The 26,249-nt window shown below is 46.7% G+C and overlaps 1 protein-coding gene across 3 annotated transcripts in view; it reads right to left on the bottom strand.

Annotated features, from left to right (window-relative positions):
- CNGA1 (cyclic nucleotide gated channel subunit alpha 1) overlaps positions 1-26,249 on the bottom strand; it is a 397,841-nt gene that overhangs the window by 162,380 nt on the left and 209,212 nt on the right. For 2 of the 3 annotated variants that reach the window (XM_069631706.1, XM_069631707.1), the window contains exon 2: positions 5,604-5,724. In XM_069631706.1, the coding sequence (XP_069487807.1) occupies positions 5,604-5,707 (104 nt within the window). In that variant the 5' untranslated portion in view covers positions 5,708-5,724. Of the gene's footprint in view, positions 1-5,603; positions 5,725-24,767; positions 25,036-26,249 lie in introns of all 3 variants that reach the window. The other variant, XM_069631708.1, reaches the window with a different exon arrangement.

The following is a 26,249-nucleotide window of genomic DNA, read 5'->3' as shown; positions in this document are numbered from 1 at the left end:
CTCTCTAGAATACACTATTGCAACTGCCTCTTTCTAAATCTTCCTGCCTCTACTCTTCAACCTTTACAACTTATACAGAACAGGACTGTGAGATTTGTCCTTGGACTCAAACCCAGGGATCATATCTCTCCAGCTTTGAAATCTCTTCACTGGCTCCCGTGGCTGCAAAGATCAACTTCAAGACCCTCTGCATCATCCACAAGGCTTTCTGGGGCCTGGCACCACTCTACCTCCAATTTTCTCTTCCACTTCCTTCTCGAGCTCCCCGCTCATCCACCTCCAACTCTCTGAGGGTCAGACGCTTCCCTAAGCAGAGAGTTTGGGGCATATCTATCTCCTCGGCCGGGTCCTTCCTCTGGAACAGCCTCCCTGCCCCTCTCAAACTTGAGCAGAACCACCTCTGGTTGCGGAAGCAACTCAAGACCTTCCTTTTTGTTTCCGCTTTCTCTCTTCCTATCCGCTGCTGGTGCACCTGACTGCTCCGTGCACTGGTCACCTGGTCACCCTCTGAACTTGGGCCCAGGCTCCTGCATGTCCAGTTGCCCTTGCATTGCCTCCGGGCTCCCCAGCACTTAAGGGTCTGTATCTGAAACACTACAGTCCCTTCTCTCTGCACTCATGAGCCACCTGCTGGCTGCACTTGTGAGTTAACTGCACATCCCCCTTTGCGTCCCCCTGGCACTTCTCCCCTTCCCCCTTCCCCACACGTGCACAATCTGAATGACACAAGGCCTAGTAAGATCGTTATTTTGGCCTCTTTGTTTCCCCCTCCTTGTCTCGTCGCTCCTAGAAAAACATGTGTATAGGCGCGTTATAAATGCCACATCATATCATATCAAGGCATTGTTAATAGCATAGGAATACTTTGTGGGTATTAGTAGGGTGCATCAGGATCTTATAATGCCCCAGCAGGGGCAACCACCCACCCTAGGCCCTCCATTAGCTATTCCATATGCTGGTTAAAAACCACTTTAGTATCACCCCTTGATATTTATGTAGCCTATGATGACCGGGTATCTCCTTGGAACTCAGCCTCCACTGTGCTCAGTTGAATTTGAAGCGATCTGCTTGTTCTGTTCAGAATTCATCAGCAACACTAGAATTAACCCCCTCTCCCTAGTTCTATACTTTCCTACGGTTCGAACAGACCATCCACATTGCTTTGATCACGCCCTGTCTGAGTTTGATGTTTACTAGTTTTTGTGGCTTCTTAGTTTTGGCTATTAGGTGGTGCTGAAAGCGCTACCCTTAAAGCCAACATTATTGCCATTAGAATAAGAGCTTTAACATGAGAGCTTGAAATAGGGGCTTTGAATGTAGGTTTGTAATGCTTTTCAATGCAGATGCCTGCAGGCTCCGGCACATCATAAATGAACAAATGAACAAATAATATGAGGTTGGATTTCTGTAGTTTGGCTCTGTGTCTCACGCATTTAACGCCCATTGCTAAGTGAAATCTATAGGATTGTCCTCCCTTCACCACCTACTTTCCCTTCAAACACACCTCTTTTTGCACTCTTTGGCTGAATTTGTATGGTGTGGTATTATTTGTCAGCCATTTTTACTTCCAAAATGGTGGCCGCAATCTGTTAATGTTATTTAAAGGTTATTTGACTTGATTGATTCTTTAAAATATATTTACTACAGCTTTCAAGTCATGTTACACGTTTCGCAGTATTTTTTATTACAAATAAACAAGGTAGTGTAATAGTTAGGTTTTTGTTTAAAATGTCTCCAAAAATGTTCATCTAGTGATTTGTGGGGGTTGGTCAAGTGTGCAATATGTTAGTGATGTCACTGTGATTTCATGGGGTCTGCAGTATGTCCTTTTTTGGGAAGGTAGCCATTTGCATTCACATAGGAACTACTTCAGTAAAAGAAGTGTTTTCAATACATTAGCAAGGGCTGAACTACACCCTCTGACTGGCAGCCCTTACCACGAGCTAGCCTCTTCACAGTGTGCTCGTACTCCCAGCAGGGTCTGAGTGCGCTGTCGCTTTTCCACTTCCTCGTCAGCCTGTGTCACTGAATTACTCTGCACAACATCCAGCAGACTGAGGCAGGACCCCCAGCAAGGGCAGGCATAGGGAGAATCAACCATTTTGGGAAGGGCTAAGGCACTGACATCCTGCTAATGTGCCATGTAAATTGATTTGCTCATTCCCATTTGTTCCTGTTAAAGAGAGAAAGATGAGAGCGATCCCGCTCTGCAGCGACTTGCCAGGGATCCCCTCCACTGAGTGCAGATGTGCCCCTTACCATCCGGCCTCTAGGCTACCGAAGGCACATCCAAAGAAACTCATTCTATGCATCTTCTCTCGCCTCAGCCACCTTCTCTCCTGTCTCTTTATTCACCCTCTAGCTGCCCCCTCCTTGAGTCTGTGTCGCAGTCTGTTCGTGTGTGTGTCACTCTCCGTTCCTCTGTGTCACCCTCTCTTTCCATCCCATTGCATCTCTCCCATGTCATCGTACTAACTCTCCCGCCTCTCTCATCCTCTCCATTCTCTTGAATTCTTTCACCTGTCTCCTTTTCTCAAAAATCCAATCGCCTATTTGCTTTTCTTTCAGTCCTGCTTATAGCCTTCCTCTCTCTCTTTAATCCTATATTCTATTCTCGCTTTTGCTGTTTCTCCTTCCCTCCCTTACTCTACCATTCCCTGACTATAGCTGTTCTCCCCTGACACACTGGGGGTCATTCCGAGTATGGTGGTAGCCATGGAGCAATTAGCTCCATGGCTGCCTCTCATACCGGTACCGAATCCGGTTTGGTTCATTGGGGACTTACCGGTCCATTCCGACCCTGGAGGGACGGGTTAGTCCCCATTGACAAAACCATTCCTCATTCCCATTGAGCCCCCATAGGGCTCAATGGGAATATAGAGGGCGCAAATAACGGGCTCGCGAATGGCAAGCCTGTTATTTGCACCCTGGTCCCTTAGCGGGACCCGTAAGTGATGTGTGGTCTGACCACACGTCCCTTACGGTTCCCACTAAGGGACCTCGGAATTGGGCGGTAGGGGATTACCGGCACCGGTCTCCTTACCGGTGCCCGGACTCCCCTACCACCCACCTCGGAATGACCCCCACTGATCTGCTGTCTCACACGCCCACTCTCTTTTTTGTGCTTGTGCTTGTGTGTCCCTCTCTCCCCTGGTTCCCCATCTCTTTGTCCGTCTCTCCATGTGTCAGTTTGCCTCATTCCCGCGCTGAGAGCAGGTTCTGTTTGTTAATTGATGGAATGCCGCAGAGGTGTGCACATATCTTAGTTTAGACACGCCGGACAGTACTGCTGGTGCCTAACCTGGTGACTGCGTCTTACATATCTGGCACCTACATTTTCAGTTTACTAGTGTGCTCCAAAGATGACCGAGTTTTGTCTCTTGAATTTTTCACGAGCTTTTGAAAATGTGTTTGCACAGATTACGACAAAACGCACTGACTTTTTTTTGAATTTTTTTTTTTAAAGCAGAAACCTATTCTGTTTATCACACAGTCCAGCCTCATGAAGTGGTTACATTTTTGATCTGCTCATTTCAATGGGGCAAAGTGGCCTGTTCTTTCTATTACTGAACGTAATACTGGACTCAGCTGAAGACTGAAGGGAGGCAATGTTACTGCAGCTGGGTGGGAAATGGGCAGATTTTGCTGGCGCTCACCTGAAATCCGTGTGTGTTAAAACAAGAGCGCAGCCATTTTGCACTTCTTTTTCTGCTTCGTGGCATTTCCACTTTTAATCTCATTCTTCCCATCTCCATCCTTTTGCAAGCAAGACCGTGCGTTTTTCTAGCAAATTGGAAGAGTTGAGTTTCAATGGTATGTTGTACACCACCAGAGTAAAACCTCGGGCAAGTTTGCATGGTATTATTAGGTAAGCGGAGGTAGCATATGGAAGATGCAGGCTTTTAGGGGTTTGTCACCTTCTACAAAGGGAATCCGTGAAATTTCACAGACCCCTGGTTCAAAGGTTGATCATCAAAATTGTGCAGGTCACATGTGTGTGCTAACCAGCACCCCAGATCCACATACTGCCCCTTTGACCTTCCACGTCCTATCAAAGCACCCCTAGAATAAAGTAAAGCTTTTACATCTACCCCCTCTAGCCCCACCCAACCTATACCCTCTATCCGCCACCTACCTTACCACCTCTCTCCACCCCCTCTCATACTTCCTCTAACGCTCTCGCTTTATTTCTTACCCTCTCACTCGCACCATTTCTCGCTCCACTTTCCACTTCCTCATCATCGATGGCACCTTCAAACAATGGCTTCCTCCCTCAATCTATCCCCCTTCTCATTGTCTTGCCCAACTGCACACCTCTTATTGCATCCTCCTTTAACACTTTGCACTCTCCTCCTTACACCCCGGTGCCTACAAATGCAAAATGCAAAGAACAGGAAACGCCAAAACTGTTGGCATTGCCAATGCTTCATTTTACATGCGGTTACAGTTTCATGCTGTGATGGCTTTCCAGTTAAATTGGAGAAGGAGGCCTCACATGTTACATTATGCGGGAAAGCTAATGTAAAGGGTTCTATGTTATGGAGGTTGAGCTCATCCTATTTCTTCTTACCTACAGCACCAGCCATAATTCTAAACCCATGAAACTGTCCACAAAGGAACGCCAAATAACTTGCCATTATAGCAACAAAACTAGCTTGGGTTGACAATCTCAGAATTAGATGCCAAGCAATGTTCCATTAGCTAGTTCTTGTGCTAGGTGGGTCATAGTTCCCCACTACTTGACCTTTGATGACGGTGTTCCCCTGTATGGCAGCTACCTAGGGCACGATTAAACATGATTGCTTTGCACACTAGCAGTACCACAGGGATTAGTCCCAGGAATTGGGTCTTCTTACTGAGGGCCTGCTTGCCGCAGGTCTTGTTTTCGCAGCAGTACCGCGGTCACCCGCCTTCCCTACTGTTCGTCTCCAGGCCAGATTCTGCAATTGTCCAGCTTTCCCTACCTCTCACCAAACCCTCTTATCCCTCATGCTGGCTTATTTTCATGCCCCGTGCTGCTAGTTTGGGCCGCTAGTGGCTTGCCTATCGTGCCCGTTGAGATAGGGGAATTCTGTGTTGCTTGCTGATGACACCAGTTCTGCGCTGCTTGGTGTGGGGTCCTCTTAAGGGTAATTTCAAACTTTGGATACCTGTGCGACCCCTTTCCTTTTTTGAGATGGGACCTTCCATTTTACACAATTTTCTTCTCCCTTCTGTCTCCCACTATGCGGCCCTGACAGAGACAGCGCGTAAGCTTGCAATAAGGTGGGCCTCAGTAGTATAGCCCCCATGGCCAATGCTCTTCCGATGATTAATAGAATGAGTGTCATGTATTTGCTATGAAATGCTCGACCTGTGTCAAAGGCATGTTCCACTTTTGCATTATGTATTGGCTGAATTTACGAGAGACAGTTGTCACTGAAGGATAAATTAGAGCTTTTATTAGCAATAGTAGGATTCTCTTTATTCCAACAACAATACCTGAAAATGCAGATCTGCGCAATGATGCGCAGATAGGTGATAACCTAGATCGGGAGTGTTCCTAGACACAGAGCGCAAGGGTTCATGTAGGAGGACGCTTAGACAGGGGTGGGTAGACCTACCTGCATTCGCCGCTCTCCATCCTTTCAATTTCATCATCCATCGGGTGCACGGCCGCTCTGGGGAAAACTGCAAATGTCCGGTGGGTGTTAATCACTCCAGCCATTTTTTACGGGTTACAATCTAGGTTAAAAGAGAAAAGAATACTTTCAGGGTCGGGTTTCAAGAGTGGCTAGCTACGGCTCATGGGACTTATTTGTACTATTCATTAAACCTTTCTCAGATACTCTACAACAAGTTGATTCAGTAGTTTATCTAAACAAGGTGAGTAAGTACCACATTTATAAAGGTATTATGGCCTCATTGTGGAACTCAGTGGTGGTGTCCTGTCTGGTGGTAGCCACAGCTACCTCCAGAGGTCATCTGCTGCCCATTGCAGAAGCCTGCTTGAACTTCCCTCTGCTTAAGAAACACTGGCATTAACCTCCAACCAGCATCATCTGTGGGAGTGGAGTGGGCAGGGCCTCATTAGCATGGCTGCTGTCCCCATGGAAATTCAGCCTCAGCATCATTAATGCTGGTTCTGTGTTATGGAGCCAGCTGTAAATGTTTACAATGTTTGCTACAATGAACTAATTTTCTTTTTAATAGCTTCTGTCGCTGGGAGTATAGTGTCTCTCAAAATTTACTTTCCTCAGAGAAAGGGTTATGCTCCGATTTCCACCTCTTCTTTGAGCACCAAAGCAATGTTACAATTTTCTTGCTAGCCACTGATTGGTTGGCACTATTTAAAGGATACTGAAACACACAGTTATCAAACGGGGACCACTGTGCTCTGTGTTTGAATCTCTTAAATGTATTGTTCACACTTTTCTGAAATTACTCAGCTACATAAAGCGTAAATCCCCCCAAAAACTCACCTATTAGGATTATAAACAAAATACAAAAAGAAAAAATACACTATATTCATTTTTACAATGATTTTACACACAATTGTATCAATAACAAAATGACAAATGTGATAGTAATATAAACTCAGCATCCAAGGGACCATTTCCGTCCCTTGTTTAAAAATCTAAACATTCAATAAATGGCCCATCTGCTAACATGAGTCTCACGTTTGATAGGGAACGCCGATTATACCCACAGTGTGTTTTCAAAAAAGGTAGCAGGCGCTCCTCTCCAGAAAGAACATGGCATGATAACCTGTTCTGAGATGAGAGTTTGCAGCACACGCTTTTTGCTCACTGTACCTTTCACAGAAGGGAATTAGCCATTTGCATATCAGTCTTTGTCCCGCCCACATGGGCAGTCCAGCACCGAAATGCTATGGCAATTCCCTTCTGAACAAGAGTACCAACAGCAACCCCATACACGTGTTTCAGCCTTGTTGGGCCTCATCAGTCAGGTGCAGCTGTGCCTCTCTCCCATAGTGAATTCTTCTTCAGGTCCATGATGCTCACTGAGATACAGTAGTGACCCAATGTGCGCAACTTTAACTGAGAAACACGCGTAAAGATCCAAACACAACAAAGAGTAAGGGGAGCTCAGGCGAATAACTGAGTAGTACTCAAAGTCATCTCTTTCTGATGACATCTGGTCAAAATAAAAAGAATATCAAAATGAATGGCTACATAGGTCCTGAATAGCTCTCTCAACAATTATCTTATCCCCTTATACCATTTTCCATATTTTTGGTGTTGCTGAAATCTAAATTCTATGCTATAAACAAATTGGCCCTCATTACAAGGTGGCCAGTAACCCGCCGGTGCTACAAGCGGGTTGCCGGCAACCATTTATTAATGTTACTGCTACCTGACATCCCGGTGCTACCGGGATATCACAGGCGGGGCGGCAGTACGGTAAGTTCCCATTCCCATGGGGTTCCATAGGAAACCCTCGAGCACCAGCACTGTTAGTAACAGTGCCAGTGCTTCAGTGAAAAACCTGCCAGTAGGGGCATGAACTCCCAGCTCCAGAAAAGGTGCCGTAACTTGTTACCGGCACCATTATTTCCGGGCTGGGTCACTTATAATAAGGACCATTATGTAAATCTCGGTGTGTTCCCGGTGGTGTCGGGTTCCTTATCAATAAGACCCTCAACACTGACCCTCTACCCCCTGCCTGACATCGTCTTTCTCTTTTGAATATGCCACCTTTCAACTCCTCACTCCCACTTCTCTCACTTTTCTGGCTCTCTATCAATCCCGTGAGCCTCTCAACTCCTTCTTCCCAGATCTGACCCTTCTCCTTGAGTCACTTCCTACTGAGATCCACATTGTTATGCTGAGGGACTTTAATCTTCCCAAGACCTCTGCAGGCGCCTGCCTTGAACTTAACTCCCTCTTATCTGACGATTCCCTCTACTCTATCATTGACCAGTCTGCCCACTCTGACCTCTACATTGACCTCTCTGTAGTGTCTCTCCTAGCACAAACGGAGTAGAAGACCAGGTAAGATTGTTCAATCCTTTAATTAGTAGTACAGTGCATCCTGTGACTCCTTCCACCCTTCATCCTTCATCCTCCTCACACTAACCATTATAGGTTCCCTCTCCCATGAGAATGCACTGGCCAGAAGCTCACCCCATGTATGTTACCCCTAGCATAGATGGGCCCAATGGACATGGGAATGGGTAAACACATGGCAATGTGTACAAAGGCACTGCTACCACATGGGTGTGCAAGAGAAGGTAGGATACTGTGCAAATACGTATGCACTGTATGAGAAATGTGCATGTGAGGCCATCAAACAATGAGACGCACCCATGTGTGCTGTGAACTTCCAAGTGGCAAAGTCTCCTACCTGCGCCACCACATGTACAGGCCATATTGCCAGTCCAACAGCCAATGAGGCCATGCATGTGTCATGTACATCCTCAGCAGACACTACTCCCACCTTGCATGATCTGTTCACATTGGCCTGTCACCATCTCTGCCCATCAGACAAAATCTGTGTTGAATTACCAATCATCATGTTGCATGAGTATCTTGCTAGTCCACGAACAAGTATGCATGATGACTGGCAGCATGTAATTGTCCAGCCAACAGGCTCGCAGTTGACTCGCCTAATGAGGCGGGTTGACCATTTCCCAGGGCACCTCCACTTGTGGCAACCCTCCAACCACCACCCCCCCCCCCCCCCCCGCACAGGCCTGCCATGGCAAAAGCAGGAGGAAGATCAGAAGTGATGCACCAGGGCTATAGCACACCAGCACCAAGGCATCCGTGAAAAGTGGTGAGACAGGCACAGTCCCCATAAGTCCCGATAAGTGTGCCCAGTAGTCCCTCCAGTCCCTGCAGTGAACATGGCACAGATGGCACAGCAACAGATAGAGACACACCGCATGCAGCTGCGGCACCCCCAGCAGCTGCAACCACCACACCACAGTGACCTCTATGGTGATACCCGAGGAGCAACAACCAGCCAGTGGCACACATGGCACAATACCTGCACCCACCAATCTGCCCCCTGACTCCCTCTCGTCACCTGAGGCAGACAGCCATTCAACATCGCCAGGGTGAGTGAGCTGGATAAAGGGAGTGGTGGTAGTCATACAACTGATGCAGATGACACTGGGTTCAGGCTCTCTTGCTTCAGCCCCGGCACCTTCCATGCTGTGCCACATCATTCTATAGATGCCATCTAGAGGAGGCTGGACACCATTAAGCGCAGCCAGATGAACCTCAAGAACATGGCAGAGATGCAGGTGCAGCATCTATGGGCTATAAGGGACTCCTCAAGATGAATACCCAGATCTTTGGACCACCAGTGCCCACAATTATCAATGGCAACTGCTACAAACACAGCTGTGGCCCACAGCGTGAGGGAACTCACCGGGGGAATTTTGGCATTTGCCAAATCTATGCATTCCAGCATGCTCCTCACCCTTCAACAGATCCAGCCCTGGGCGTCTGAGACTTCCACCTCCATCATTCCAACAGAGGGGGCATTGTCTGGAAGTCCACAGCACCGTTCCTTGTGGCCTGTATACTGTCCAAGCAGGCTGGCATGGGATTAGAGGCCATGAACATTTCATCATGACACTATTTCACTGGGCACAAGGGAGGTGCGTGGGCATGGGTTTTTGCGGATGAGGGGCTGGGTGGGTATGGGCGTTGGTGATGGGTGTTGGTGATGGGTGTTGGAGATGGGGAAGTGGGTGGGTCATGGTTGTTGGGGATGGGCAGATGAGTGGGCATGGGTGCTGGGGATGGGGAAGGTGGGTGGATATGGGTGGGTAAGGCTGTTGGGGATGGAGGAGGCGGGTGGGTATGGGTTTTAGGGATGGATGTTTTGCACAGCTCATAATAAAACATGAGTTCACTTGAACAATTGCAAGGACAATTATTTTTGTGTGAAGGTGATATATTCAAATGTGGCTATATACAAAAGTGAGAAGTTTCCTGGCTTCCAGTATTGTCTTCGCCTATAACTATTTGCCACATGATGTATCCCGACGAGACATCCTTGCTTCCAACCAAGGAATTTATCAACGCTGGCTTAAGTTTGGTGTTGGGCTCTCTCGCTCCATGAGGAGAAAAGGTGATATACTTTTAAGTGACATCCCTATACGCCACACTCTTTCTTATACCGTCTTGCTAGCTTCCTAGTCATTTCTCACAGGCTGTTCTATTTTTTCCACTATTACCCAGTTGTACCTTTCCACAAGTTCATTGGCTTCAGGATGATACAAAGCCATAAACCTCCACTTTATACAAGCCTCCCTCACAAACTCTCTCACTAACCTTTCCTTGAACTGCACACCACTTTCACTCAAAACACGATCAACCAAAACAATTACAAATCCTAGGTCAGATTTCAACATATGACACAGTCCTAATATCTCAAGTCTCACTTTACAACTTTTGTCGAAATTCTGGCAAGGCCAACAAGTTCTGACCACCGTTTCCACATTTACATCCACCCCTCGCCACCAGTATTTCTCTTCACCTTTTATTTTCTTCAGGTCACCCCTCTGTGGCCTTCATGTCCCAAAACCATTATCTCCTTTGTCAAGGAAACAGGAGGTACTAAACTCTGTACTCTCACTAACATTCCTCCATCCGATGACAGCTGTTACTTGACTTCCCAAAACGCTGCAAACTTTTGTTCTAATTTCTGCTTCTTTGGCCACCCTTCAGCAGTGTACCTTATAACTTGTTGCAACACTATACTTCAACACCTCGCTCCATTTTTCTTTAGACACTGGGCCTCATCACAAGTCTGGCGGTAACCCTTAAAAGTGGTGGTAATGAAATTAGCGCTGCCAATACCACTCTGCCGGATCATGAGCTGGAGCAAATACTGGTGACTGTTAAAGCAGTTGGCGCCGTCACAGCTGGTGCAATTAAAGCTGGCACTATTACAGCCGGCTCTATTACAGCCGGCACAAATACAGCCGTCCACACGAGGTGCGAACACAGCTGCATCACAAGTCCATGTTCGGTGGTATTAGCACTAAAAACTTGCACAAATACCGCCGGAAATACGGCACCCTTAACTCCAGCTTCCAGCGTGAGGTAAATTAACACAGGTGCCTGTAATGAAGCCACAGGTGATCCGAATCCACCCCAGAGGGCTACATAAAACACACCCCTAACCCAAACACTGTTTCCAACACCAAGCTGCCACTGTGAGCTGGGACAGTCAGCTGCTCATGCTGCGCTTGGAAGTAGAGAGGCAGGACAACCAGGCCAGGGATTAAAGGTGTTGGGGTTGGGGAGGAGGAGGAGGAGGAGGAGAGCCCAAGCAAGGCATGCACCGATCCTCAGGGATAGGCCCTCACCTTGGACCCTCACCGACAGCCAGTTGGTCACCCTGTACTGCCTCAACAGGGAGACCATAACAGACCTGATCACCACAATACAGGACGACATATGGAGCAGGAGCAAAATCCGGACAGCTGTGCCCCCACAGCTGAAGCACGTGTCCATTGTTCAATTCCTTGGAACTGGCACCTTCCAGCACTCTGTACAGTGCTGGGCCAGGTGCTTGAAGCCCTCCTATAGAAAGTGCAACACCACATCTCACTGCCTACCCCCCCCAGCCCACGTTAATTCCATGAAAGCACAGTTATATGCCATTGCCCAAATGCCAAATGTGATTGCTGCCCTGGAATATATCCAAGTTGCGCTGGTAGCCCCCCAGGCCCACAAAGCAGTGTACAGAAACTGCAAGCACTACCACTCTCTGAATGTGCAGGTGACCTGTGACCCCAACCGGTACATCACCCACTGCTGTGCCCGCTACCCTGGTTCCACCCATGATGCCATCCATGGACCTACGGATCAGCACACTGCCAGGATACATGGAGAGGCACATAGGACAACGGATCTGGATAGTGGGTGAGCAGAAAAGCCAGCACACATGTGCCATGAAGCACATGCCCAAATGGGTGGGGGTGCAAATCACTACACAAAGGATGGCATGACAAGCGAATGCGAAACAACCTGTACTTGACCACCTCCCGCACCATTGTCACAATACAGGCCACGGAGCATGCACATGTCAGATCTACCTGCATAGAGAAGCAGATGTACAATTTAGTAGCAACCAAATACGCCACCATGACTACAGGTACCACAATGTTACATGCACTTACCAAAACAATGCTGACAAATGGCCACATTGCCTCACACAACAACAATCCAGCCAGTACCACAGCCATGCATCCATGTGTGGCCTGCGCACAATGCCCACCCGTTGGCACCAGACACCCAGGGATGGCCCATGGGTAACCCAGCATGCCCCATGCACGGTGTAAATACACTGCCATATGACAGCCACCATTTCCATGCACAAGTAGTCAATTGACCTGATTTCATGTAATTCCACCCCCACACCTTACACCATGACTAATGGCTGTGCCTCCCCCATGCAGGTGACTCTGGATACCCACAGCTGCCCTGGCTAATGACCCGTGTGTGCGTGATCCACGAACACTGCAGGAGAATACCTACAACCACGATCACAGCAGGACCCGTGTGTGCATCGAGCGCACCTTTGGCCTCCTGAAGGCATGTTTCCACTGCCTTGACCGTACCGGTGGAGCCCTGATATACGCTCCAGAGAAAGTGGGCAAAACTGCTCGTGTGTGCCATGCTGCACAATTTCTGCCTGAAGAAACATTTTCTGCTGCCCCCTGATTTAGAGATGCCACCACCAGAGGTTGAAGATGCAGTGCCTGTGGCAGAGGCGCAGATGCACGCATTGCCAGAAATGACATGAGGGATGGGAGATTGGCATGCCAGGGACAGATAGACAATTTCTTTTGACATGTGCACGACTGTGTGACACTCACCTCAATCAATAAACATGACAAAGACACACTTAGGTATGTCCTCGCATTGATGAAGTGTCATGTTTTCATGACACCTCAGTGTGTCCTGCTGTGACCCCTCTGTGGGTGTGGATGAAGTGGAAGGGACAGAGCCTGTCCCATGGTTTTGTTGCAGAAGCACCTCCCTGCTCTGCCGGATGGCCTCCGCCAGTGCAGAGATGCCTTCAGTCATCTCCCTGACCCTCTGGGTGTAAAGTGTCAGGGTGGCCATGCTGGCAGTTGTCTTGGCCCTGTTCCGCATGATAGCTTGCACCCTCCTGTGGGTGGCCCCTTGAATTCTGTCCCTTATGGCCTGCAGGTGTTCTGAGTACATGTGGCCAATTGCCTCCATCTCCCACTGTCTGTGTTCCATCTCCTCAAGCCTCTGCAACAGTGTGCTATGTGTTTGTGTGTGATGTGTGGGAGAGGGGCTCTATACTGGCCCTGGGCTGTATTCATAGGAGCCATAAAAGTGTGTGTCAACGTCTGGCTCAGTTGACTGTAGGGCTCTCTGGGGATTGTGGGTGCTGGCTGCGGGGAGGGCTCTACGAGGACTGTGGATGCTGGAGGTGTGGAGGGCTCTCAGGGAACTGTGGCCTTTCGGCGGGTGGTGGCACTGGGCTGGTGCCCCTTGTGACTCCACAGTCGCCCTGCCAGCAGGTGTGGTCTGGGTGTCTCTGCCTCCAGCTGTGGGTGCAGTGTGCCTTGCACTACTCCTGGTGGCCTGTGGTGTGGGCATTGGCTTGGCCCTGCTGTGTTGCAGTGTTATACGGCCTGACATCTGCCTCAGTGAAGCCTGAGTGGCCTTTTGCGGGGTGGTGGTGGTGGTGGCAGACCTTGAGGGTCTGGATGCGCTGCTCCCAGATGGGCCTGCAAGCTCCTCCTCTTCTGATGCCTGCATGAGTGCCTGTAGGGGACATATGAAATGTTGTGAGGTATGGTTCCCCACGCGTGTTGGCATTCAAGTCACATTTGCTGTGGTACAGAGTGGGATTCCACACGTATGGGCAAATGGCATGGTTGGTCTGGGGAGATTGCATGTGGGCCCAGCTTCATGGGATGGCATGCATGTGTGAGACATGGCCAGTTGGTCTTTGGTATGTGTGTGGGGAGGGCAGGGTGTCTGTGCTGGGGCAGCTGATGTCTGGCATGCATGCTTGTGGTCCTTCATGTCCCCACATCCCCTCCCGGGTGTCACTGACATGGTGGGGGTTGGGATGGTGGCTTAGTCCATGGCACTGGCATGGCTTCATGGGGAACCGCTGTGCAGCGAGCAAGGCTGCACTGTGGTGCATTGTGGTTGGCAGGCTGAGCACATGTCGGTGTGGGGGATGTGTACTTCCCTGTGAATTGTCTGCCATGCCAACATGGGGCGGCCAACGAGGCCCATAACATGCTGGTATCACTGCTGCACGTTGTTGTGATCACTCACGCACCTCAATCCCACTGTCACAGAGTGCACCAGTAGGTGTGTGGTGCACATGGCATTTGGTTAGGTCACTTGCCACCCCTTCCTGCTGCTGTGATGATCAGGGGTGCCCTTGGTGCCCTGCCCCATGGCTGCTGTGGAGAGTGGCTGATGTGCCACCCTGTCACTCTGCCCTGTTGGCATGCCCAGCTTCTGGGTCTGCTGACATGTATCCCTGTCCACTGGGGCATCTTATGCTGGGCTGTTGTTTGTACATGAACTTGTGTGGGGGGATTGACTCACCTCCTGGCTGCTGGCACCTGCCTCTGCACTGCCGACCCACTATTTCCCTTCTATGTCCATCATTGTACTGCACTTCTCCCCCCCATGCGGTGAGGACCAGTGGCTCCATAGTGCCTCCTCCAGTTGCCAGGGACTCCTGGCAGTGTTGGGCCAGCAGTCCCTGCACTGTGGCACTCAGGTCGTTCCACCGCTTGTGGCAGTCCTCGCCATCACAGGGTACACTTGCCACTGCTGTCACCTTCCAGGCATATGGCATGCCAGATTCCTGTCCTGCAATGTCCAGTGGTCTTCCGTTGCCATAAAGTTCCTCACAGTGGGCAATGACCCCATCTGCGAGGACCACCAGTTCCCCCTCACAAAAGTTTGGTTTACGCAGGCAATGTTATGCCACCTTGTCCTCCTGAGACATTCTGGCTTCTTTCCAGGACCGGTGGAGATATTTAATAGATTGTGTTTTTCAAAATGGCAGCCGCAATGCTTCCCATTCTGGCAATGACGCAATTTCTGCTGGTGCTTTTAGCGCCAGGATCGCCAGCGGTAGCGCTACTAGTGCTGTTTTTTTGTCAGTAACCCTTATTTCGACATAACTTACACCGGGTGCAAATAGCGTACCGGTGGAGTCCGGGTGCGTTTACGCCAGGATGTGATGTGGTGGAAATTGCTCCGGATTACCGTCCAACTTGTGATGAGGCCCACTGTCTCCAACAACATTGCTACTACTTCATCATCCCCATCTTTCCCAATTTATCTAAATCTCTCACAGGTAGTAGTGATAGGAAATCTGCCATTTTGGTTCTTATCCACAGTACATATTTCACCTGGAAATCACATTTTTGTAGCATGATCCATAACTTTTCTAAATAAGGAATAGCCTTGCTCATTCCATTTACTGTCAACAGTTCTACAAGCAGCTTGTGGTCAGTGCATATGGTGAAAGGATTGCCCCATTTAGATTTCTGAAAATAAATTACTTCCAAGACACATGCAAACAATTTCTTTTCGATTACTGAATATTTTGACCCAGTTTCTAAAATTGCTCTAGATGCATTGTAAAAGCAAAAAGAGAAATATTGAGGCTGAGTACCACAAAAGGAAATACACCAAACACAGGCTTATAAAGATTCTCAGATCTCTATTCAAATAACTGTACCATTTACAAAGAAACAGAGTATCAGATAGCTATCTGGCCCTCAGTACATCACAACGAATACCAGCCCTTTCGATGTGAGAAGTGAGAGGTACTGGACATCTAAACATTTGCGTCTCTTATACAGTTTTCAATCACAATGTCCAGCCCCTCTGCAAGTTAATAATTTTTGGACTAGGGTTCGTGCCGAGTTCGCCTCTAGTTAGCCCAACTATATGCCTGCGGATTACATCTAGTTTGTTGAACAACAAGTCACAAACTGGCAACAGTGTATCTTAGATTCTGACATTAAGCCTTAGCACACGTTTTTTGTACAATGTAGTTCAACAAGTGCTCACATTCAGTATTTAAACAACATTGTATTCAATGTATGCCCGCGGATCAGACTTGTTGGCGCGAGTAATCCTTTGATCTTCAGGTCAAACATAGGACATGGTCTTATTACATGACCCAAACATGTAGTCTACAGGCAGTTTAGGCATTAACCTGTGTAAAGGTCAGGACGGCTATAGTTATGAGCAAGAGAACACTGTCCACCATTTTAGAATACAGAGTGACTTCGAGGTGGAAATCAAAATGGCGGATGTTCCCAAAATGGCAGCTAGGTCGATCTAAGGTCGGAACCTTGCAACGTGGATTTCTTCGCAGAGCGACGGGGCTTAGGACAATATATACAATAAAGGGAAGTATAATATGATATCCTGTCTCACAAACTCTCCTTTTGCCCTAAGCCAAGCGCCAAACTACTTCTAGTCACTTTACGAGTAACTCCACGTCTCAATGTCCATACATCCTCAATCACTATCGGAAATATCAATTGCCATGAGGTCGGATACTAAGATTTCTTTCAGCACAAATTCATTGGAGATCTTCTCTGGGGCGTATACTTTGTGCCCTAATGCACTCAGCGCTTGTGCACAACATCCTCCTAACATCGAACATATACCAGGAAGACATTGTATACAGCAGCAAGGAAACAACAGAATACCTAAAATAATCATCAAAACCAAAAGTAACTTCCATCCCCAAGATCGTAGGAGGTCCCAGAACCAAGCGCTAAGTTCCCAGTTTCCCTCGGGAACATGCACTTCTGAACTAAGGACGTGCAGATTTTGGATTGCTCTGAAAATCGTTGGGGAGGAATCTGGCACGAAAACGCAGCAAGCGGACTCCACTAATTTACATACCCCACCACGTTCAGCCAGGAGGACATCTAATGTCATCCGGTTCTGAAGTGCCACTAACCTTATTGCTTTCTGTTCTAATGTCATATTATAGAGTATGTCAGTGGTCCGGTTGATGGGCCTCTCCAGTACTCTCGGCAGTCTCCTGATGTCTTCTAAGTTCAATATCTGCCCCCAAAATGGCACAAAGGATTTAGCTACATCGCCCAGAACTTGTGCTGAAGTATCGCCATTCTCGTTCCGCCGCGGACAAGCCTTTGAAATTTCTACAGTGCTGGCAATGAATACCCCAGGTAACAGAATCCCTAAATAACAAGTTCCCTTCCAATCCCAGGGTAACCATGGAAATGCTACATTACCGCAAACAAAGAAGACAGGTTCGCCTACATACAAAGGTCTGTTCTCACTAGTCAAATTTGCAACGTTGGCGCAACCTTTAAAATCACCCATTGACTGTGTACCATTCCTTTGTATGCAGAAAGAAACTGAATCAGGGCTGTGGTTAACAGCATAAGAAGGTGGCGTGGCATCCCTATTGCCTATAGGAGCCATCTTAAAAGAAATTAAAGATTGGAAAGGACGGGACAGTCTATCAGAAGGCCTAATAGAAGCAACATTTGGCTTGCTCCTATTCGCAAAAAGTGAGCATCCCAAGGGCATCAGAACACGTCTTTCAAAATTGTTCAAGTTCGTCCCATCAAAGTTCCCTGAGATGCTATCGTTCCATCGGTCAAAGAATATTGCTCTAAGAGAAGCATAGAAAGCAGTTGTCAGAGGTAAAGGATGAATATACCAACCCAGCCTCTTATCCCCGTGTTGCGGTAAATGCGAACAAACCCAACAGTTAGACCTATTAAGAATGGTATGTGTAGCGTTCATGATGAGTAATAGAGTGTTGTTGTGATAACTCTGTCTGTGCTGAGAGTCTCTCGGAGATAAAGTATGCAAATGTACAAAGGGAATAGGAACAGTGGGTACATTTTCAGTGGGTAACACATTTTCGAGCGGATGTACTTCTTCCAGATACCAAAATCCTAATGCAATGACTATTGTAAAACCAATCAACATTATCACTAAGCAACAATATGTTTTCGGGGCCCATGCATTCGAATGTTCATTTCCGTAGCTGGTCACACAGTCTCTTATCTTTTCCGTACGAGCGGGAGCGGTTGCAGGTATTGTTCTTCAAACGATTTACACCAATGTTTTTTTGCTGGCGACCTCCAGGCCGAGTGTCTTCTTAGTCCTTTTACAAACCCTAGCCAACATAATCCCCTTCTACACGAATGATCGGGCCGAAAAGGCAAGCCCTTGATGACTTTTCTTTGAAGGCACAGTCGAACCGTGCAGTAGGTCTATTTCCTCGGACGCAGAACGTACCTTGTGATCCCTGGTACTGAGTGATCTGTGAACAATGTGTCGTCACTTCCCGTTGGAAGTGACAAATCCAAAGCAGGATCTGATGCAAGATCCAGAAAAAATTCAAAAGATGAAACTGTTGGAGATTGTGAAGGCGAAATGGCTGTTTCCCCAGGCCTCACAGGCTTAGGGAGAGTCTCCGATGCACTCTTGATGCTGTTTACTGCTTCGTGATCGTTGGTTGCAGTACTGGTGAGGGGTTCTGTATCTTCTGTAGTGTGTGGCACAGTGTGTGGAATCCTCTTGATGTGTGACGCGTGGATCCAATTCTTCTTTCCAGCTACCCGCACCACCGTCTGTGTGACAAGGAGGACCTGATGCGGGCCCCGCCAACGAGGTGCGAGGCAAGAAGATCGCTCGAATACTTTCGTAAGGACCCAATCACCCAGCTGTATGCTGTGGCCGGGGCCCTCATATTTCACAGGTAAAGCCTCTCGCACCTGGTGATAAATCAGATACAGATTTTTAGTTAATTGGCCACAGTAATCTGAAAGAAGTACATTTTCGAGATCTCGTAAAGAGCGGGGCTTTGGGAGATTCCAAATGTTAGCTGCCCTACCCATGACCACCTCAAAGGGAGAGGGGTCATCTTCATGGACAATAATATGATCGGTAAGGCGTTCGGCCATTTTAGTTTGGTGCCGGCCCACGTTTTAGTGAGCTTATTCTTGATGATGCTGTTGTGTCTTTCTACTAGTCCAGCACTCTGTGCGTGTCTGGCCGAATGGAATCGTTTATCGATCTGTAATCCCGCGCATATCTGCAGAATTACAGCAGCGATAAAATGTGGACCATTGTCCGACCAGATGACTCTTGGCAAACCAAATATTTGAAAATATTCCTTTAGCATGGTCTTTGCCGTGGTCATGGCTGTGGCATCTTTGACGGGAAAAGCTTCAACCCATTTGCTAAAGGCACAGATGACAACTAATACATACGTAAAATTATGGCAACACTCCATTTCAATAAAGTCAAAATGAATTACCTCAAAGGGGACAGAAGGTGGACCAAACTACCCCTAGGAGTTGATGTGCCCTTTCCCACATTGTGCTGCAAACAAATCATACATCCCTGAATGAATCGTTCAGTTACTTTAGGCATTTTATCATTTACCCATTAATTTTGCTACATTTTAGTGACCTTACGAGCACAAATATGGGTGGGTCCATGAGCCATAACAACCATCATCATAACATATGCGTCAGGCAATAGCCATTTCCCTTCAACTTTATCCACCCAGCACCCATCATCATCCAATTTTCCCAAACCCTTAGCCCATTTCTTAGATTCTTCTAACGTGGCATTGGCTTGAATATTCCTTACAGAATCAATACCCTCGTCCAAAGTACAGGCATTTGTGGCTTCCCTTGAAGTATACATTTCTGAAGAGGGATCAGTGGCAGTCTGTCTGGCTATCTGGTCAGCGAAAGCATTACCTTTTCCTACACTGTCTATGACCTTCGGATGCGCTGCGCATTTCATGATAGCTAGCTGAGTAGGGAGTGCAAGCGCTGAGAGTAACCATACTATCAAGGAGCCATGTTGAATTTTTGTGTCATGTGAGGTGAAGAAACCTCTTTCTGCCCAAAGTCTGCCGAAGTTGTGAACCACCCCAAAGGCATACTGACTGTCAGTATATATATTTACTGTAAGCCCTTCGGAAAGTTCACAAGCTCGGGTCAATGCTATAATCTCTGCAGCCTGCGCAGAATTATGCATGATTCTTTTGGTCTCCACGACCGTGCTCAATGTGGTGATTGCATAAATAGCTGTGGATGTACCATCCGGGAGTTTGAAACAGGAACGTCACAAAACAGCTCCCCTAGCGGATTATTCAAAGGAGTGTCCTTTAGGTCAATTCTGCTTTTAGTCTCTTGTTCTGTGGTGTAAAGGCAGTCATGTGACTCTTCGCCACTCAAGCAGTACCTTGCGGGAAAGGTAGAAGTTCAGCCGGATTAAGGACACAACACCTCTTAATTTGGATGTGTGGTGCAAACAAGATCAATTCGTATCTCGTTAATCGTGCGGAAGTGAGGTGTTGCATTTGTGTTCTGTTTAATAGAATATCTACAGAGTGAGGTACCATCAGGGTTAAAGCATGGCCTAGGACCATTCCCTCTCTCTGTTTAATGGACGCAGCAGCAGCAGTGACAGCTCTCAAACATCTTGGCAAAGCGCATGCTACAGGATCAAGGGCAGACGAAAAGTAGCTGCACGGCCTATTCTTCCCTCCATGTTCCTGCGTTAATACAGCCAAAGCACATCCATCACATTCATGCACATACAACACGAAGGCCTTTTCATAGTTTGGTGTGCCCAAAACTGGTGCTGAGCACAATGCAGTCTTGAGCAGATCAAATGATTGCTGGTGTTCCAAGTTCCACGGCAATGGCGAAGAAATGCCCTTCTTCGTCAAAGCCAACATTCACTAAGGAGAAATTCGGGATCCACTACCTACAGTAAGAAGTCATACCTATCAAGGCTCTAACTTCCTTCTGTGTATTTGGGACGGACATGCTAGAAATGATTTTGATCCGTTCAGGCATCAACCTTCTTCCCTCCTTTGACAGGAGATAGCTTAAATAGGCGACCTCCTGTCGACAATATTGACATTGTTTAAGCAAAGCTTTGTGTCCATGTTGAGCTAGATGAATAAGCAACGACACAGTGCCCTCCTTACAAGCACTCCCTGAGTCAGCAGCCAAAAGCAGGTCGTCAACATATTGAAGCAGTGTACAAGTAGAGGGCAATTCAAGGTTATCTAGCTGCTCTTTCAAAGCCCTACTATAGATGCTAGGACTTTCCGTGTAACCTTGCGGTGCACGGGTAAAAGTAAACGAGCGTCCCCTTAAGGCGAACACGAACAAGTATCTACTGTCCTTATGTATAGGGATACTAAAGAAAGCATTCTTTAGATCCACAACACTAAAGTAAGTAGTTGAAGCCGGGATCATGGTCAATATTGTTGTCACATCAGGCACAATAGGAAATTGTGGAGCAATGATCTTATTAATGGCACGTAGATCAATAATAAAACGGAAGGCAATTGCATTATCGCCTTTTTTGTACGGATGCAAAATCAGACTATTGCACAAACTACCTGCAATTTCCTCAATCACCCCTCGATGCACAAAATCGGATATGATGCATTTCAAAGCTTGCTCACCATCGACCGAGATCTTATACTGGGAATACGTGGCAACTTCACTCCATGTTTTAAACAATCTTAACGGGCTCAATTTGCAAAACACCGACATCATTGTCGTCAATCACCCACAAACACTCCGGAACATTACCAAATTCTGGCGGCAATGGTCTGGTCAAGAATTGAGAGACAGAAAGTTGCTGTGGTGAAATCGTCAAACACACTCCGTCAGAAGAACAATGAATTACCGCATTTAATTCCTTCAACAGATTCAACCCCAACAAATTCTCTCCACAATTCGTGGTCAAAAGGAATGTACAGTGGTCCGTAAATGGACCCAAAGAAATAGGTACTGGTGAAGAAACCGGACAGACTACTGGTGTGCCAGAAAACCCTACCGAAACATTGGTTTGCCCTGACAGTGGAATGTTTGGAACCCGTGAATGGTCAATGGAACACTTCTGTGCCCCTGTATCTATCAAAAATAAATGTTTCCTATTACCCACTAACATTTCAACGTAGGGACCTTTCTGATTAACGGGAATAGGCGTTGGTTCCAAACCCTGCTTCGGGTAATCCTAGCGAAACAGAATATCGTTGAAAGGAAGTTCTTCAGAGAGGTAAGCAGCAGAAGGATGGTCAAAAATGTTTCTATTATCCACACTCAATGCCTGATTGTCCTGCGAAAAAGGTTGCTTTGAAACTTGTGAAAACTGACCTCTACCGGGACCCCCTGCTCCTGGGCGGCCTCTGGATCATCTACCAATATTCCCAAATGTGTTATTTGACCTCTGTTGGAGGATCGGGCATTGTGCATGCCAATGACCCTCTTGTCTGCAATATGCACACTGGTTAATGTTTACAGGACCCACGGGCACATTTCCTTGTGGAACGTACTGACCTCTGAATTGCGAGTTACCCCCTCTAGGGCCTCTAACAATTTGCTGCAATAGTACTTTTGTCTTTAAGCCACCTTTTCTCTTTTCAATTCTTTCCTTTTTGTTATTGACACGATTATCGTAGTATTGAGCCATATGCAATACTTCTGACTGAGACTTCGCTTGCCAAGCGCTCTCGGAATACATGATCTGTGTCTGGATGTCAGGTAGCAATCCACTCACAAATTTGTCCACGAATAACCTTTACCCAGACTCTGTGCTTAAGTCTTGCCCACTGTAATCTGAAAAAACTTGTTCAAACCGGTTGAAGAACTCGGTAGCACCCTCAGATTTCCCTTGGACACAGGCCGTAAACTTGTCCCAAATAATCCTTCTTTCAGGAATTATAGTCTTCAATTTCGTAACTATTCTATCAGGTAAAGTTACTATTACCTGTGGTGGTCTCCCACCAGCTGGTCCTTCTTTATCGAGTCTAGTCATAGTATCCCATGAATCTCCTAACTCTGTTACATCGTCTATAGTCCTAATCTGTTTACACAAATCAACAGGCAGGAGTACGGGAAACAACAGATCAATATCACTTAAGGTGAATACTCACGATTGTAAAACAGACTCTATTTCTTTGTAGAACCCTGTCCGATTCTTTCTAATATCAGGAATAGACTGTTTAATGGTGTTCAATTCCTGTCTTGAGAACGGGATGTGATCCAACTGCGACACATAATGCGCAAGAATTTCTCGAGCAGCAGTACCTGCTGCAGCATTAGCCGGAATCTCTTCTTTTGGGACAAATGTTGGAGGGACCTCTTTCATTGGCAACTGAGAAGTAGGCAACTCCGAACACTAACTAAGCAACAGAGCTAAATCGAGCGCTTAAGCAGCCGAAGAAGTGTCAAACGAAAAAGCCCTCTTATAAATACTCAATAACTCTGCGGGACAACAAATCTTTTTTTTTACGCACTCATCCTGTAGGTACTCTACCATTACCTGCATCACTTTCCTCTGCATTTCTGGCGTATACTGACTATACGTGTCATACACTTCAACGGGAGCGATCGATGTATCTGAGATCCACCTAATCGCATCTTTCGAACAAATTCGTGTTTCCTCAGTTATCGATTTTCGACAAGGAGAAAACCGTTTCTGTGTGAACATAACATCCAAGCTATCACCATCTATATCTTCATTCTTTTGCCCTTCCAATTCCTTTCTATACCCAAAACCCCTCTCAACATGCTCTTGTACCTTCTCCGTAGTATCTCTAGAAAACGCTATGGTATTCAGATCCCTTAACCCTTGTGGGAGATCTGTATCACTTAGTCTGTTCCACATCACACATAAATGAATTCCTAATCCCTCAATAAAAACGTTTTTCTCAGGAAAATTGTCTAAATTATAAAGTGTGGCAAGAATATCAGCTTGGTCACCCTTCTCCAATAAATTCTTAGCCCACACAGTTAACACACGCTTTTTCTCTGAAGATACAGTATTACAAGTTACACCCCTCTAACCCACTCCCTGATCTACTACACTGGTGTAGAACCACTTGGAAGAGGGAGAGTAGACAAATTTTGAACATCCGGATACAGAGGTACTATCGCTGGTGCGGCAAGCAAACCCACTGGACCCGTAATAGTAGGCAAAGGTGGAGGAGCAGGTGGAGGAGCGGCGACAAGGGGAGGAACAACGGGAGGAAAAGGAACATTAAGAGGAGCAATAGGAGGAGCAGGAGGAACAACGGGAGGAGGAATAACAGCAGGAAGAGGAACATACGGAGGTGGCGCAGTGGCACCAGGCCTTCGTTCATTTAACAGTTTATCAATAAGTTCATCGGATACATGAAAGTCTTTAGAAGGATACATCTTCTGGATACCAAGTGAGAAAGCCCTATCCATATTCCTAACTGACTCAGACTGTTTACTCTGATCATATAACAACGCTTTTTCGGCATTCGTCATATGACGGCGCACGCGCTTTTCTCTACTCTTAAACTGCTGCATAGCTTCTTTCTTCCAATTTTGTAATACATCAAATGCTGCAGGTCTAGCCTTTTTCTTTAATAATATAGATTCTAAGTATTCAATACGAGGGATTTCAAAACTACCATTAATTGGCCACTGAAGTTCGGAAGCATGTCTAGTTTGTCTGTGCCAAATATCATTAAATACTATACTACCAATGCCGTGTTTACAGTACATAGTACACGCCGGCGACCCCTCCATTGGGGCCGGTCGGCCAAATTCCAAAGATTGTCTGTCACTGTGGAATAACACCCTGAAACAGGCAGACCATTTCCCAGGCATATCAGAATACTGGTGTTACCTGGTCAATAATTGTACTCGCAAGTGCAATGCGTCAAAACTAATTATCAGGATACTTAAGAATCGGGTCACGACTCACCTGATCAAATCCTAAGGAGGTCCGATCGGAATACAAATCGTGGTTGGTGATTTCAGCAAATCTGCCCGCCTCTATATATAGACCCTCGTCAAGATGCTGAGTCGGACCGCGGGCTCACCGTCCAGGGATCGGGTCGTGCAGCGCTGCTGAGGTGACGCGTCTCATCCAAGAAAGGGGCCCCCTTTTACACCGTCCGATCCCGGTCTGATAGCCGCATCAACCTTCAACGAGCTGGCATCAATCTTGAGGGTCCCTATACGGGCGACATCTGTAAAAGCAAAAAGAGAAATATCGAGGCTGAGTACCACAAAAGGAAATACACCAAACACAGGCTTATAAAGATTCTCAGATCTTTATTCAAATAACTGTACAGTTTACAAAGAAACAGAGTATCAGATAGCTATCTGGCCCTCAGTACATCACAACGAATACCAGCCCTTTCGGTGTGAGAAGTGAGAGGTACTGGACGTCTAAACATTTGCGTTTCTTATACAGTTTTCAATGACAATGTCCAGCTCCTCTGCAAGTTAATAATTTTCGGACTAGGGTTTGTGCCGAGTTCGCCTCTAGTTAGCCCAACTATATGCCTGCGGATTACATCTAGTTTGTTGAACAACAAGTCACAGAATGGCAACAGTGTATCTTAGATTCTGACATTAAGCCTTAGTACATGTTTTATACAATGTAGTTCAACAAGTGCTCACATTCAGTATTTAAACAACATTGTATTCAATGTATGCCCGAGGATCAGACTTGTTGGCGCGAGTAATCCTTTGATCTTCAGGTCAAACATAGGACATGGTCTTATTACACGACCCAAACATGTAGCCTACAGACAGTTTAGGCATTAACCTGTGTAAAGGTCAGGACGGCTAAGGTTACGAGCAGGAGAACACTGTTCACCATTTTAGAATGCAGAGTGACTTTGAGGTGGAAATCAAAATGGCAGATGTTCCCAAAATGGCGGCTAGGTCGATCTAAGGTCGGAACCTTGCAACGTGGATTTCTTCGCAGAGCAACTGGGCTTAGGCCAATATATACAATAAAGGGAGGCATAATATGATATCCCGTCTAACAGCATGGCATACAATTCTCTCGAATCCTCTTGATATTTGGAATATGATGGCTCCTAAACCTTTCTCACTGGTGTCCAAAGTTTTTTGCTGCTCTTTCTGTCATGAATCCTCTTAGATTTGGAGCTTTGCTGGTGTCATAATTTATTTCTTCGGTTGCCCTTTCACATTTTTCATCCCAGTCAAACTTGATGTCCTTTTTAAAAGCCTCCTTATCAGCTGACTGATACCTGCAAATATTTTATAAAATTGTTATAATATGCTACTAATTAAAAAAAAACAACCTGACTTCATTGTTGTTTGATGGAATCAGGCATTTTTGATTACTGTCATAGCATCATGTTTTGGTCTTTAACAAACTTCCAGTTAAAATATGCCCCAAATATTCAACTTCCTTCTCTCTTAATTT

The sequence above is a fragment of the Ambystoma mexicanum genome, chromosome 6q (genome assembly GCF_040938575.1).
Source record: "Ambystoma mexicanum isolate Mex_15411 chromosome 6q, UKY_AmexF1_1, whole genome shotgun sequence".
In the NCBI taxonomy this organism is placed as follows: Eukaryota; Metazoa; Chordata; class Amphibia; order Caudata; family Ambystomatidae; genus Ambystoma; species Ambystoma mexicanum.
Note: the sequence above shows the minus strand (reverse complement) of the source record. Positions and strands in the feature narration are given on the sequence as shown.